This window comes from Sycon ciliatum, chromosome 5, assembly GCF_964019385.1.
Source record: "Sycon ciliatum chromosome 5, ocSycCili1.1, whole genome shotgun sequence".
Lineage (NCBI taxonomy): Eukaryota > Metazoa > Porifera > Calcarea > Leucosolenida > Sycettidae > Sycon > Sycon ciliatum.
Genome location: NC_088647.1, coordinates 12557044 through 12573184, shown reverse-complemented (window position 1 = coordinate 12573184; position 16141 = coordinate 12557044). Strand labels below are relative to the sequence as shown.

General features: G+C 45.4%; 1 protein-coding gene across 2 annotated transcripts; it reads right to left on the bottom strand.

Moving 5' to 3' along the window:
• Window positions 1-107: 107 nt before the first annotated feature.
• Window positions 108-15947, bottom strand: LOC135817640 (UDP-N-acetylglucosamine--peptide N-acetylglucosaminyltransferase 110 kDa subunit-like). 2 transcript variants are annotated; one of them, XM_065330863.1, is made up of 17 exons: window positions 15777-15947; window positions 15512-15677; window positions 15124-15367; window positions 14269-14337; window positions 11122-11238; window positions 10838-10917; window positions 10322-10411; window positions 9494-9599; window positions 9060-9200; window positions 8494-8594; window positions 7109-7364; window positions 6495-6674; window positions 5996-6151; window positions 4829-4918; window positions 4414-4539; window positions 2399-3423; window positions 108-1346 (listed from the first exon to the last, which is right to left on the bottom strand). In XM_065330863.1, the coding sequence occupies exons 1-17, from the start codon at window positions 15790-15792 to the stop codon at window positions 1196-1198; spliced, it is 3114 nt and encodes a 1037-aa protein (XP_065186935.1). In that variant the 5' UTR covers window positions 15793-15947; the 3' UTR covers window positions 108-1195. The 2 variants fall into 2 exon arrangements, with proteins under 2 accessions (XP_065186935.1, XP_065186936.1); XM_065330864.1 differs by lacking the exons at window positions 14269-14337; window positions 15124-15367; window positions 15512-15677; window positions 15777-15947 and adding an exon at window positions 12976-12986.
• Between the last annotated feature and the right edge of the window lie 194 nt (window positions 15948-16141).

Here is a 16141-nt window from a genome sequence, read left to right as displayed (position 1 = left end):
CTAATCGATGCCACACCTCAACACGCAAACACGCTATGGTCATATCCCTGCACACAATAATCATTGTGTGCAGATAGATAAGCCAACAGACAACGCCAGGGAAACAATTAGAAGAGTACTTTCGTGAACATCACAGGGCGTGGTAAGCCCAAAACAGAATATAGCACAATGATCAGCAGTGGTAGCAGAGCACAACACACAGTACAATCATGTACAATAGACAGATAGCAGACACCATAGCATTCGTAATAATAATAAAAAAAACGCCAGATCAGAATGCACGTGCACACGTTGACGAAATCAGTGGAGGGCCTATCGGGCGTACGATACGCTTGGTATAAAGTTGTTTAAAAAGAAACCCGGACATAATAAGCAAATACTGTAATGTAGATGGTATGCGAAAAGAGCACCAGCAGATGAATCTTTTTTACAAACGGTTAAAAAAAGCAAGCACAACCAGCATAAAATAGACCTCTAGCTCTAGACAAACTATACAGATGGATGGGACAGATGTACATGTCCCCCGAAAGTAAAGTAAAAGGCATTAGTAAAAGGCATTTACACAGGTAAAATTCATCCCAAAATTAACTGGGTGGAAGATGAATACATCAGTAGGCATCATCATTTTCATATGCTTGGTCGGAACGCACCAAGGCACGGCGGCATAAGGTACTAAAATGGCATCTAGTGCATGTACTGGCACTACTGATGTGTTTGAACACACACGCACGCACGCACGCACACACACACACACACCACAATCACAATTACACACACACACACACACCTGCAGTGTGGTCTACGATCATCACAATCACAATTACACACATTCACGATCATCACCGTCAAGATCTGCATCAGCCACCTAACCAGCTGGGCCTAAAGGGAGAGGAGGAGTAAGGAATGGTATGAGCAGCATGAGACTAGACAGAAAGCAAGTTTCACCCAGGAAGCTCATCAGCACACCAGCAGCAGCAGCAGCACAAAAGAGGAATCTCTACAGCCTATAAGAAGAAGAAGCACAGCACAGCACAGCAGAGAGCAGTAGCGACAGAGGCGCCAACACAACCTAGGACATAACTCAGCAGGGTGGGATAAAATAACTGGACGAAAGCAATCAGGTAAAAACAGACAAAGAGACAGATATTGAGCAAAGCAAGCCCAGAGGGAAAGGAGGACTGTTACATGAAACTCACTATTCAGTGACATGATCTGGAGGCAGACCTTGCTCTTTCCGCCGCCATAACTTGAAGAAGAGACCTTCCAGATCATGCGTGTATTGCTTTGTGTTGAAGAGAGGAGATGCCTGCCGGGCCGTTCGCACTTTTGCTCGCACATTTTGAAGCCTGAAGACAACATAGAAAATAGGCAGCATTTAATAATAATACATGCATATAGAAAGGTACATACTGTTTGAGGATAGAGGTTTTGGACCGGATCATTGTCGAATATACCTTCGACTGCCATGGACATGCATATAGCTCAATGAAAAATCAAATGAGGGTCATGCATCAATCAACAACGTCGAGCCAGTGCGTTCGGTCTAAAAAGCAAGTTGCTCCATTTAGGGCATGCACAATGACGCAGCCGGAAAGTGCTACAATACACGGTACATGTACATTGTCACGTTCCCTATTTGTTCGATTATCATACAGGACACAATTACTGTAAACCGTGAAATTATTGCGATGGTCTAATTTCTGCGAAATTCGCGACCGCGTGGAAATCGCGAAATTTAGACAGCGCGAAAAGGAGATCCATGAAAGGTTTAGCAAGAATGCCACAGGTTTAGCGAGAATGCCATTCTGCAATCGCAAAATTAAAACCTCGCAAACCTGTCCAGATTCTGAAAACGCGAACTAAAAACGCCGCGAAAATTTCACGTTTTACAGTACCTGGAGTTTCCCAAGTTCCACCACAGCACTTGCAATCAGCAATAGACACACACTTATGCAGAGGTGGAAACGAGTAATCCAGAGTTGCCCTAAAAGTTGTGTGTGTGTGTGTGAAATGCAACTATGTAATGCTCAAAATTCGAAAGTAATAGGTTTGCATGACCCTTGCACAACACATGCACTCCAGCGGTGGTAAGTCTAATTGTGAATGAAGCAGAGTCACTTCAGTTTTGGAGTGGTATTACATCCCATACATAGTGTTAATAACAGATTGTGTTTGCTTTGGGGTTATATATTTTCCTTTCTTGTGTTCTGGGTTTGCATTGTTATTGCACTTCCATCCATTGTGTGTGTTTTGCCCCTAAAAGAATCGCTACAGCTTCACTGCATACTGTGCATAGTCGAGTTTGTGGTGCTAGCACCATGAGAGCCCTGGGCTCGGTTATTCAGGAGGCAGAGTTTCACTTGCCACCACCAATGACAATGTGCACGGTAGAACTTACTCAGTGGGATTGTTGCCCAGTTGAATAGCAATGTCTTCATACTGTTCTGCAGTATCAGCAACAAGCTCTGGGAAACCAAGCGTGAACAGCTGCGATGAAGCCACCCTCGACGCCAGAGTTTCGGCGCGCAGCGTCACCATCGGGGTGCCGGCCCACAGTACATCCATACCCGTGGTGTGGCCATTGCACAGTGGCGTATCCAGACACACATCAGCCAGCCGGCCACGACGTACATGCTCCTCTTTCGGCGCAACGGGAGAGAAAATGATTTGGTCACTGGCTACGCCCAGACCAGTTAGAGCGGCAGTCACATTGGTCTCTCCATGAGCCGGGAATCGCAGTAACCACAGCACAGAGTTCGGAACTGCCTTCAAGATATTCGCCCACATGCGCAGTGTAGCCGGGTTGATCTTGTACAGCTGATTGAAGTTGCAGTAGACAATCTTGCCAGCTGGCAGGTTGTATTGACTGCGTACAGTCAACGGCAGGCAGGACGGAGGAAGCTCACCGTTTGCTACCCGCGCACTCAGCGACAGCACCTGTTGCTGTGCAACACTTGTGACTACTACGCCATTGGGAGCAGCAATGATGGTGTTGATGGTAGCAGGTCTTGCAGACTGTACATCATTGTGACCATTAGCTGGTAGCATATCACCTGTTACCAAGATGTTTGCCTTTGCAAGACCATTAGTATGTCCCGTCGTGTTTGCTGCAAGGCCAATGGCTGATGTAACAGCTGTAGATACTGTTGCTGCTGCTGCCGTTGCTGGTGGTGGTGGCCGTTTACTGATAGGATCAATGTACAGTGGCTGAATGTTGGTGAGGTCTACTCCTTGCACACCGTCACCTTCTGCCAACAGATGTGGGAACATCTGAGCATGGTCTCCAATAAAGAATGTGTGAGGCATGAAGGCCAGCTTCTCTGAGTACAGGTGAGCAAGCTCCAAAGGTGACGTGTAACCATCTGTAACGATGTAGTCCATGAACGATGCTCCGCTGCTACCGGGATAGCCAAGCCACATCACCTACAACAATATATGCACAAGCACACACACATTTACATTCACATACACACACACGCACACACCGTAGACGCCCATTGCAGGAGGCAGAGATGGGGATACTACAGCAGAAACCATAGCAACTTGCGCTGGGATTGCACTATTAAACAGCTTGCAAGAATTTAACGCCATTACTCAGCCTGGTCTAAGTCACACACTTGTTTTGAAGCGCTTTTTACTAGGGGTGAAACGATTAGTTCGAATATTCGAGTAATCGTTTGAAATTTTGAAACGAGCGAGTATTCGAAATTTTGCACTCGATCGTTTTTTTTTTTTTACTTCCTCCGCTAAGCAAAACTTCGTTGCGTTTTTAGTGTTCTTGTCATGATATTTCTGTCGGCATTAGACATACATGTCAGTGATCTATCCCCTACATAGGGTAGCTGAGTTGTCGTCAATTGTTCTGACAGCCTTTTGAACCTCCGAAAAGCGTGGAGTCCTTCGAAAAAATCGGCGAAGCAGAACCGTTTCTCGACAGGATGTCACCAGAACACAACCCCAGGCAAGCGCACATGACACCAAAGTGCGAAAATGAGAAACAGTTTGAAAGACCGGGTGGCTCGAAGAAGTGTCCAGGAGCCGGCCAGCGCTCAGGCACTGCTGTACTAGCACGAGTCGATGGTGCGCATCCGCACACATCCAAAATCAATGCACTTGTGTTAGTGGTCAATTAGCAACCATTCAAATTGCAGTGCGTGGAATACAGACACACACACAACACAATGTACACGGCTGTATCATCAAGCAGGTCCAACAGACTAGAAACTACAGTGGTGACGAGAGAAATCCTACCTCGTGAATAGCAGGTGCAGGGCTGCACCGTCCTAGCACCACAAACACCGCTATGCCTTATTCACAAAGTCAGATTTCATTTACCACCAGTGCACAGTGTGCATCGGAATAGGACAGCACCAGTGGTCAGCCGCACTACTTACTACACTACTCACAACTCACCTGGACAGGTGCCGGCCGCAACGCAAAGATTTCATTGCGAGCACCTTTGGTGTAGCCATTCATATTGACCAGGATATGGATATTGTCACGGTTGATGAGATCAGCGGCCTTGCCATTGCACGGTGTCTGTGCAGTCATAGAAACAGAATCAAAAATATCAATCTACCGGTATCTTGACTTTGTGCCATCCTACAGTCCATTCGAACGGAATAGTCATGTTTCCTTGGAAACCTGATTTTCGGACAAATTAAGGCCACTGCTCCTACAACAATCGAGCATGGAGAATTTTCATCGACTGGAACTAGCACACTAGACAGTAGTAGGTCTTCCACAGTGTACGTCCTAAGTGGTTGTGACTGTACTAAACATCAATGTAGCTCAGTGCGCTGTAAGATGAGGATGACCTGGTACCTACTTGAGAAAGATCGACGAAATTGTGTGCTTCATGCATTATCTTCCGCCGGAACATCGTGTTGTCATCGGCTGACAAGGCATAGCAGAAGACCTATAAGCACACACACACACACAAACACAAGCACACGGCAGAATACAGTGAAACTTCAGTACAAGGTGCCTTGGATATAACATATTATGGGAGATAAAGGAATACCCTTAAGCACCCATCATTATGCTTGTACTGCACAGTCAGGTTACGTTTGGTTGGTCACATTCCCAAATGGGAATCACTTGGAATCACTCGGAATCATTCTCGCCCGTTTGGTTGGTCAAAAAAGTGCGTTACGTTGGTCACATTCCACATGATTCCAGAATGGGAATCGCTGAGAATGATTCTTTTTGGAGAATGATCATTCCACCTCACATGCCGGAATGAGCATTCTCATTCCGGAATCAAAAATGATAATTAGCAACAGGTTCAAGTGCCTCAAATCATGCACTCAGAAGTACCTTGACTCTCTCAAGGAAACTAGAGTCGGGTAAAAGAAAATACAGCCGCCGTTCCACAACGACATCATGGAATTGTTATGTCAAGTGATTCCTAATTGATTCTGGCGCATTAGTTTGGTCAGGTGATTCTTGCCGATTCCCATTCCAGAATGGTTCTCATTTACATTCTGAAAATGCCCAACCAAACGCAACCTCAGTTGACCTGGAAACCTCCAAAGACAAAGCGAAGGATGGCGTGTGTGTGTGAGCACTGTGTTTCGAAAATGATTACTGAATGTACATGCAGAATGGTCAGGTACTACTGGCTACTGAAAATCCAAATTATTTTAAATAAATGCAGAAAGGGTGAATGGGGGCTGAAAGATACAACTTTTCGTTTTGAGAAGAAAAAAAACACGCCAAGGCCACTCGACCTCAATGACCTGAGCTATCTCTGTCTCCGTCACTCTATGTCTATCGTTAGCACTCAGGCAAGAGGTTATTCAAATCAAAGTCGCAAAATTTAATTTGCATGTGCCCATCAGCCCTGGTTGCACTTGCCCCAACTGTGGAAAAGAGAGAGAGAGAGAGAACATAAGGTGTCCAGGTACTGGTACTTATGTAAAGGGCTGCCTTTACATAAGTACTGCTAACAGCAATCTACACTGTCTTGTACATTCCAAAATTAAATACTAACCTCGACCTTGTCTGTGTGGAAGCCAGGTACACTCTGCATAAGATGAGATGTCGGGTGATTGCCAAAATCAGATGACACATACCCAATGCGCAGTCGCCCGCCCGTAGCTGACAGGTCTGTCGGGTAACTGAACGGCCTCTTATGGAGCAAGGCAACCTGAACAAGAACAGACAATGGAAAACTTCACTCAGATGATGTGCTGTAAAAGCTGAATCTCTAACGGGGCACAAAGTTGAGCAATCTAACGAGAACAAATCCATCGTTAACTCAAGAAACGTTACACGTAATTCCTTCTCTCCTCTGTACTAGAGAAATAGAGGACCGGTGTGGCGGCAGGGTTGTTAAACTTCGTGCCCGCTAAGTTTGAAATTTTGGCAAATCGTTAAACTTCAGACTCATCACACTTTCACTCACACAGTATAAGACAATATCCCAAGTGCAGGCGGACCAAACAAGCAAATCCCGTGCTATTATAAAGTCATCCAGTACAATTACTTACTCGGTCGATGCACAGATTGCCGTGTCGGGCAGCAATTGCTTTCCGTTGCTCGTGCGTCAGAGGATACAGCATACTGTGGTGCGGATGTACAGACGGTAGCCTGTTCTTCTCCAGCTGGTCGGCAACGATGTGACAGAGCTTGTGCATGCGCGTATCATAGTCACTGTAGTCACAGATAATCTGAACCACACCGAGAACAGAGCAACAGGCAACCTAGTGAGTACTTACAAACACCCACACCGCGACAAATTGCACATCGCTTTCAGATAGTGGGCACACAGGACACGAGGTACAAGTTGCAGCGCCATTTCATGAATATAGAGAGTACACATGCCCAAGAGTATGCAACTACAGCATGCAGTGCTGTTCAACAGATGTTCAAGTTGGAATCATTTTTTATGATGCAATGCTTCTCGCTCGAGTGATTCACAACGTTGGTACTGGGGGGGGAACATATTGCACGGGTTTCCGTGAACTAGTTTTGTACAGGATCAAATAGGGGTTGTCCACCACAGGCAGCACTGCAGCATGACGTTACAGAACAACAGCCAGGAGTGAAAGAGGCAGAGAGTCAAGACAATAGAGCGACAGCAACATTTGTCTTCATCACCTACCTGCAAACAGTGCACAAGGTTACAATAAGCATCGGGGAAGTCAGACTTTAGCTTCAGCGCCATGCGATAATTGGTAATAGCTTCTGGTATATTGCCCGAGTCCTTGTCGATGGACGCGAGGTTACTGTGTGCATCGGCAAACGCTGGATTGATTTGAATAGCTCGCGTGTAGCACTCAATGGCACCCTGGATGTCTTGCATTTCCTTCAACGTATTACCCATGTTGCTATATGCGTCAGCAAAGTTTGGGGCAATCCTGAGCACACAGACACACACAGAACAGCAGAGAATTGGCCTTTTACTAGTCCAAATCCAGCCTAAGGGCCTGGTCAGACTGAGGCAAAATCGAAATAATCCTGTGATTATAATCTGAATCTCCATAGTAACTTGCCGCCAGAGCGGCAAAAGCGAGAGTTGACGCTCCAAAAAAAAAAGAAGCAAGAACGGACCACGCTTTTCCACTCCAAACAGGAGTTTGACGCTGATATTCACTGATTTTTTCATCTCGATATCGCGGAGCTAATTGGCCACGGACAACAACAAAACTCATAAGGATGGTTTCAAGGATTGCACTGAAGGTGTTGGCGATCCAAAGGTGAAGGAATTTGACGTCGTTCGTGGAGACTACCACCTGACGCTCGAAATGAAGTTTGAATTTTCATTCTCCCCACATGTGTAGTGTGATCGTGATTCAGCATTCTAATTCTGGACGCTGTTCTTTTTTCGTCAGGCAACCAAAATTTGCCGCAGTCTGACCAGGCCCTTAGTCACACGCACTGCTGACTCACACCCGACTACAAACTCTCTTCTAAAAACTACTTCAAGACTTGAATCTCCAACGAGGCACAGAGTTTTTAAAACGAGGAAAAATCCACCGTTACCCAGCACTATTCCTTCTCTACTCTATACTAGAGAAAAGGAAGACGGCAGTCTGATGGCCGGAGTACAGGAGTTAACACATTGTGCATGTGAAAGTGGAATTTTTGCAAATCGATAATCGTTGAGCACTGGCAATACTCCGGTTCAAGGAAGTGCCCGCAACTCTCTAACAGTACACAGTCTATACAGTAGTGATACATTCCAATTGCAATGACAGAAACAATCACAGTACACACGCTGAACTACATTGCCGGCCAGTGAAACCTGACTACTTGGCGCCCGGTAGCTGTGCTGCGTGTCGCAAGGGGGACATGTGAACCGAGCTGTGCTGCAGAGCGTTGTGGGCTGCAATCCAGCTCAGTCCACACGTCCTCCCCTGGCACCCGTGGAACAGCTCTCAGTCTAGTTGTCAAATTTCAACTAGCCAGCGTTGTCCCTGCACTCACAAACTAGCTAACAGGAGAAAAAATATACAAACAACTTTGAACTAGTACACTGAAGCTCACCGTATAGCTTCCTTGTAATGCCCAAGTGCTTCATGAAGGCGACCCTGTTGCTGTAAAATACTGGCCACATTGGAATGAGCGGCTGCAAAGTCGGGGAAAATCTATAGAAAGAAAGGAAGAAGAAGAGAGAATGGACCAGAACAGCATCAGCTGGTCAATGAAAAACACTCCAGAAATCACAAGACCCAGGCTTTTATCAAGGGCATGCACACTTGTTACCTCAACTGTAAGCCATACCTGACTACATCACATGGAATGTCGGCCTTTATCATCATAGATTTCAAAAGTAAAATACAAGTGAACCAAAACTCAATCCCAGAGAAGTCATCACGGTCAGGTCACATATGAAGTCATCAAGGTTGTACTGTGATGCTGGAGTGCACTCCAGAGATAGGTATGCCAGCTAATTCTATACTCGCCAGCCATTTCACTCTGCCTTATTGTACACCTCTGATTTTTCTCGGTTATATAGATTGAGTTGATGAATGTGGGGGTGTATAAGGGTTAACATAGGTTCATTGTACTTAGAAAAAACAAGAGTATAATACAGTCACGCAGCAACGTACTTCCAGCGCCCTTAGGTAGATGCGTGTTGCCTCCTCGATGTGGCCTTGTTCTCGCTTGATATTGGCCAAGTTATTGAGTGAATCAGCATGTGTTGGACACAAGCGGAGTGCATGGTTGTAACAGTCCTCCGCTTCCCCAACCTGTAAAGAGACCATGAGCGGGCACACACATACACACACGACCGTATGCACAGCCACAAACGCACCCAAACGGTATATTCATCATACACTGTCATGTTGAAGTCCACTATAAAAGCAGGATCACAGAGGCAAGTTAACTTTGTCTACAACTAACACTGATAAGATCATACCAACCAAAAGTTAGAGAATGACTCCATACAGAGAGTAGCTTGAAACTTTTACAACGCACAAAGAGTTGGTCAAAAATGCCACACGACTGAAAAATGTGAAGCGAGCCCAAACTAACAACCCACCTTGCCCTGCTCTTTCAGCGCATTAGCCAAGTTACAGAACGCATCAGGAAAGTTTGGCTGTAGCTCAATAGCACGCCGATAGGTGTCCACGGCAAGCTCTGATAAACTGCATAGCACAAAATAACAAGGCTTTGGGATGTTACTGACAATAGTACATCGAAGATAACCATAACTGTGAGACTAGACACAGTACAGGTACATACATGTAAGTGAAACAGATCTGATGTGCCATAGAGATAAAGAGATTGCTCTGAAGACAGGACACCGACGGCATGAAATAAACTCGTGTAAATGGCAGTGACTGATGAAGATCGGGGCCCGGGCCGTGTTCTATTCAGGACGCCAAACTTCACTTGCCACCACTGTACAAAAGATGTTGCCAAGACATCCACTATCAGTGCAGACCATTCGACACTAGAGAGATTCTGCATTCTAAATTTCGGAAGTGTTTTCGACTGGGGTCAATAGTAGGCAGAGCAGAAAGTTTAACGGAAAGAGGCAGTGGTTTTCAGCTTCAAATTCATGTTTGAAATGTTCTACTACACGTAGCAATTGTATCTAAGGATGCCTTTTTAGTCACCCGTAGTAGCCACATACGAGTAAGCAGGAAGAGAGAAGTCGAAAAGAATATTCGAATTTCAGAAAAGCATGTGAACAAAGATTCGGAGCCTCCAAATTCAAGTCGCGACACTTGGAATACATTTCGAAATGCACAAACTTGACTGTTCTCCAGCAAAACGCGTAAAGATGATGTCACATCCCACTGTCTACTAGTGTAGATGTATTGTCAGGCTGAGAGCACTGTAGATCAATGCATCTCAGACTTACCCTTGCTCATAGTAAACACAAGCCAAATTGCCCAGGACGATGGGATGGCTCGGGCTGATGTTAAGTGCACGCAGGTAGGCTTGTACAGCTCTGCAGCACATGTACAGATCAGAAAGGACGCAAACATGCAACAAATGGAAAGATTAAATGACGTCCTGGGGAAAGCAGCATTTAGTTCTGCCTACCTATTTACCTATCCATCCATCTATCTACCTGCCTACCTACCTACTTGCCCACCTATCCATCCATCTATCTGTGAGTATCCATCTACATGTGTCTAGCAGGAAAGACTCCGACCCAGACCATTAGCCCACCATGTCAAAAACAATCAGAGCATGCTTGCTCAATATATCAAAGCCAAAAAAGAATATTGGGTCAACTTGCCGCATGGATGCTGTAATACTCGTACAGATGCACATCATCACAGGGGAAATAAAACTACCAGGGAGAAGTCAAGTGAATATACTAGTGCCAATCGAGAGATAGAGTGAGAAAGAGAAAGAGAGAGGTGCATACCGGTCAAATATTCTAGCTTCCTTCAAAACATTTCCGAGGTTGATGAACGCATCCAAGAAACTTGGATCAAGCTGAGTTGCCTAGGTCAAATACAACAGCAAAACCAACAAAACTGAGTTCCATTTACTGAGTTGATAATTTAATAACAACTGGATTCTGGGAAGCCAGCTGTTGAAAACTTGCAGGATATGATAACAAGTTACACTATAAACGCCATACCGCACTTCCTGGAGAGGCCCATACAAGAGGTAAGATCACGAATTCAACTTCCAAGAAAAACTCACTTTCTCAAAGTGATGAATGGCCAGCCACACTTCGCCCATACAGTTAAACACACAGCCCAAGTTGCTCCACGCCACGGCGAAGCTCGGCTGCGTCTCGATCGCCTTCAAGTAACAAGCCTACAGGAGCATGCAGGGCAACAAGATCATACATAAAGCAGCGTAAGAGCACACCACGGGTAATGGCATCATGATAGCGCTACACTCAAACCCACATGTGACCGCATGTACCCGCACACATCACTTACACGTACCAACATACACGCATAGCAGATACAGGGAGAACTAGAGGACAACATACGCAAGAACATGCACCACAACTAGTGCTAGAAAGGGGAGGCTGAGGAAACTGATTTGGTGCACGTGGTTAAAATAAAAAAGAAAACTAAAAGAAGGAGACAAACACATAACAGGACAAAACAAAAACAAAAAACACCAACACACATGATGTACACATTGCATAATAGAAGATGACCTGGAGAAGCAGCACCAGCAGCATCACACACACCGTCAGCATAAGCAGCAAAATCACTACAATAACCACCACCACGACCGTCATCAGAATTAGAAAAATACCACCACCACCACCACCACTGGCCATCATCAACACCAGCAATCACTAAAACGAAGTAAGAATGAAAATGATGACATGCTGCCTTGACAGCCATGACATGCAACTGATAGTAAGTGAAGTCAAAGCAGTGGCGACAGTGGCAAATTGCAGTCCAAGTCGTGAACAGAACAGTGGGTGGAAAGGTTGAATGAAGGCAGTATGATGGATTGTCATATACAAGATAATGACCAAAGACAAGAAAGACAGATCTCAAGGACTATTTCCATGCAGAACAGAAGAAACATCAAGGACCACGAAAATGATACAATAAAAAACCGAATTAAGGCAAAGGTTACATCAGACTTCAGCCTCCCCTTTCAACCTGGTGACTTGAAAGAAATGAGGTGAGACGACAAAGTTTTACACATGCCCGGTCTAAGTGAATTTGCCAGCATGTCAGAACTGGTAGCTTCCAGAAGCGTTGCCCTTTGCTGGCATCAAACGGCCACGCTCCTACCTCTCTGATCTCCTCCGTACTTCATCTCCGTCCATCTGCTAAGCGCAGGCAAGATTCCACCGGCCAAGCAGAACATGCAGGAGGCGTAGGTCAGGCAACAGCATCCCAAACCTCAAGCATGTGTGCACATACAGTCACTGCCTTTCCGCTCATCAACGCACAAATAATGCCATGCAGGGCGGTGCGGAAGGTCAGTTTAAAGGAAGTAGCAGTATGTGAACAGATCTTGAGCTGTGTTCGTCGGTTGCCGTACCTAGCAGCCACTGCATACAGCATATGCGGTGTGTGACTATGTGCAACCAGGGTCATGCCATGCATCTGGCACCCTTTTTGCACTAGGCACAGACCACTAGGCAGCCAACCTGTTGCCATTTGCTCTTTAGTTTCAGCAATTCTCTCACGATATGGCACCTAGACGCATCCAGCAAGGAAGCAAAAACCAAAACTGGTCAAAGAAATTAAATTACATTGCAATCTGGACTAGTCATGGCAGCTAGCGACTTCGTGAGTGAATTGTAAAACGAAATGCACCTGGCACAAGGTTGGTTTGGCCGGGAGGGAACTGGCGAGATGGCAGCAAAGGGCAAATCTTCTATCTGAAACCAGCGGTTTACCAACTACTCTGCTCTTTGTTTGCTGTGGTTGTTGAATTTAGTTCATTGCCAATATAGGCGAGAGACCTGAGCTTTGTCGCCTTACTCTCATCAACTTCCAAGCACAACCAGTGTGCACAGTGGAAGAAGAGAGACACGGGCACACATGTACAAGTCCAGCATATACAAGTTACCAGCCAGCGACGGAAGATTGGAAAGGCTGAAACGCACTGGCTTGAAGACGTCTCCATCGTGCTCAGCCATGTCGCAATATCCCATGCCCTGAGCATTTTATCTACGACAGGTTTAGTGGGATGAAAAATGAATGGGAACAGTTTGAGTTTCGAGGTAGCAACCGGACAAAAGGTTTTACATACATGCACAACAGAAAGACAGACTCGAGTAGGACTTTCCTGCCACTTCAAACTCCATCTCATGTGAATAAAGGCTGCAGTAAAATACTGGCTTAGGAAAAATGCTTGAACAGCATATGGAATGGCAGAAACATGTAATATACTGACAATTGCCTTTTCACAGTGAGTGAAGATGTAGACGAAGCAGAAATGACCTGACTCGAGAGACAGCCACAGCAAAAATAAGCGCATGCATAGCATGAGTGCAACCCACACACTACATAACGTTCCATGGATACCAACTCAGCTAGAAGTTCGACAGATTGTGGATTTTATCTACCATCACACCAGCTACTGAAAATGCAGTTTGAAACCAGTACAATACAATGCAAGCAACTTCACCACCAGAAAAAGAAATTTAGTTAAGTTAACCCTTTACTGGCCAATCACCAATGCGAACAGCGCTTGCAATATACGCGAGCCATGATTTTGGTTTTTCAATCCAAAAACAAACAAACAATTGGGCCTAAACTCAACTACACCCCCCAATGGATACAACCGGCAGAGGGAAAGACACTCCCCCTCAGTGCTAAGACACTTGTTTCGGAGCACCAAAACACCAAACAGACAAACCAGTAGAGTGTACGGATGCAGCGACTTTGGTATCTAATAGCTGTGGGCATCCCCTTCGATTGAGGGCCTGTTATCATGGAGATTTTTTGCCTAAGACAAGACTTTCTGGTATGAAGTGATGAGTTTACATGAAGAGTTCGTCCCGGGATGAGTCGACTTTCAATCATCACACGCTTACATCTTTCATCCCATGTGGATCCACCCACAGAATTTAGATCAGAGTACAAGTAATCACTTGCAGCCAAATATGAATACTTGTATGCACTTGTATTCTACAACTCATTTCATGCCAGGGTGAGTTTCGACTCGCTCTGAGCATGTAACACATGTTCACCCTGCCTGCATTCAGGCCGAGCTCCATGTCGTGCTGGTTAAAAGTAGCCTGAATGCAGGGAGGGTAAACATAGCTGGTCCTTCCCTAATCATGCCACATATAAATACTTCAAGTACCCTCGGTATTCACCCCCGAGCGGGAGCAATCAACACTTTGAATTATTTTACCTTCGCTTCTTCTAAACGCCCTAAAGCCTTAAACAAGTTGCCAAGGTCACTCCTGACGCAATATAGCTCCTGGAAGAAGCACATAAAAATGGCCATATGGGTCAGCACAGAAATTCACAAACAAGTTTGAGGCAAATGACCAGGTCACCGGACCATCCTGTCGAAGAGCAGCTAGCGCCCGTGCTGCTCCTCTATCATAAGAACATAGACGGAATGTATTGGACATATTCAAATTTGAAAGTTATAGCAACAAATGGGCTGCAACTTGTTCAGTACCTGGACAAGCACGTGGAATGGTGTTGGTGCAATACTCCAATGCTCCCAGTGACAGGAACAGCAGGTAATACAGCAGCATATATATGTACTTAATAATACATTGTGCCCACATGGAAAAGAGTAAACCCCTCAGGGATACAGCTATATGTTGTAGTAACACACAGTGAGCCAGACCGAGAAAGTTAGGTGTCAATTACCATAGCAACTGCATTGGTCTTTATGGCCAGCAATCAGCTGGGCCTGGCACAGTTTACAAGATACAAATATGTAACACATTGAAACGGTAGTAGTGTGCTATTCCTTCTCTCTTCTGTACTACTAGAGAAACAGAAGACGGGTGTGTGATGGCAGCGTCGTTAAACTGTGCACGCCAAATGAGAAATTTTTCCGCAAATCGTAATAAACTTTGGGCTCATCACACGTTTAACTCTTTACAGTACCATTTTTGAAAATGGCTCACACAGTCAGAACACGGAACTAAGACCCTGATAGTACTTCAATTAATTATTTTGATAACAGTACCATGTGAGTACAACTAGTCAAAGAATCAGTGGTGTGGTGAGTGAATGGGAAACTCACTGGGTTGAGTTGCAGCGCTCGAGCATAAGCCTGTACGGCTTGCTCGAGCTCACCAGCCTGCACCAAGGCAGCTGCCAGGTTGATATAGCCATCGATGAAGTCAGGCTTTAGGTTCACCGCATAGCGATAATGGTCCAATGCATCGGTGATCTTTCCTCTCTCCTTGAACACATTGCCCAAATTTGAGTATGCTTCTGCCAGCATTGGGTTTGCCTTGATGGCCAGGCTAGAAAATGTAGCAGACCTGCACATAGAAAAAAGAAAATACAGAAAAAAACTATCATGAAGCTTACTTTGGACAATTGGCTGTGAATTAGACAATACACTTACATTGAAATTAAATCTCAACATAGGACGAAGGTAACACTATTCAAAGAAATAAACTAACTTGTCTAATCGTCGACGCTGAAAATGAATGGAAGAAAGCAACAGTAGGACTCCTGTGTTTCCTGGATCGCGTTTCCATAACTCCAGCGCATGCTGCTCGGCTAACTCATACTCGCCCGACTGATAGTGATGATGAGCCAGCTCGGCGAGTTCCCTGTTGTAAGTCACTGTTGAGAGCGAAATAATTACATGTACAGAAAAATTGACCCAGCAAATCTTTCCAAACAACGCCAAAAAAAGAACCTCCATCAATGCAAGCAACTTACAAGCATCACCTGCCATTACGCATCACTACTAAGCGGGTCGAAACCCCCATCAAAAGGACAGCAACAATAGAAAATAGAGGGAAAGTGACGACCTGGCTTCACGTTCGAAGTCAAAGGAACATAAATTACACAACACAAACGACTCAACGTTCAAGGCAGCAAAAGAAACGGGATCGGTTGCTTGACAAAGGGCAGCCGCGTGCATGCAGGGCAAGCCGGTTCAGCTCGTGATCGCGTTAGCGTAGTGTACGTGTGCGTACCCGGGTGGGTGGGTTCGCGTCTTTTTTGAGCTTTACCTACACGTAGCGCGCTATCGCCGGCACTTCTCGTGGACAAGCATGACCCATGATGGGCGCTAGCACGCA

Bases quoted from the DNA above. Each gene is read 5' to 3' on its own strand.
- LOC135817640 (XM_065330863.1), bottom strand. The intron at 15,368-15,511 runs GTTAGTTTATTT...TTCTATGTGCAG, and splicing joins CAGCGTCGACGATTAGACAA to GTCTGCTACATTTTCTAGCC. The intron at 7,365-8,493 runs GTGAGCTTCAGT...CTGTGTGCTCAG, and splicing joins CATTACAAGGAAGCTATACG to GATTGCCCCAAACTTTGCTG.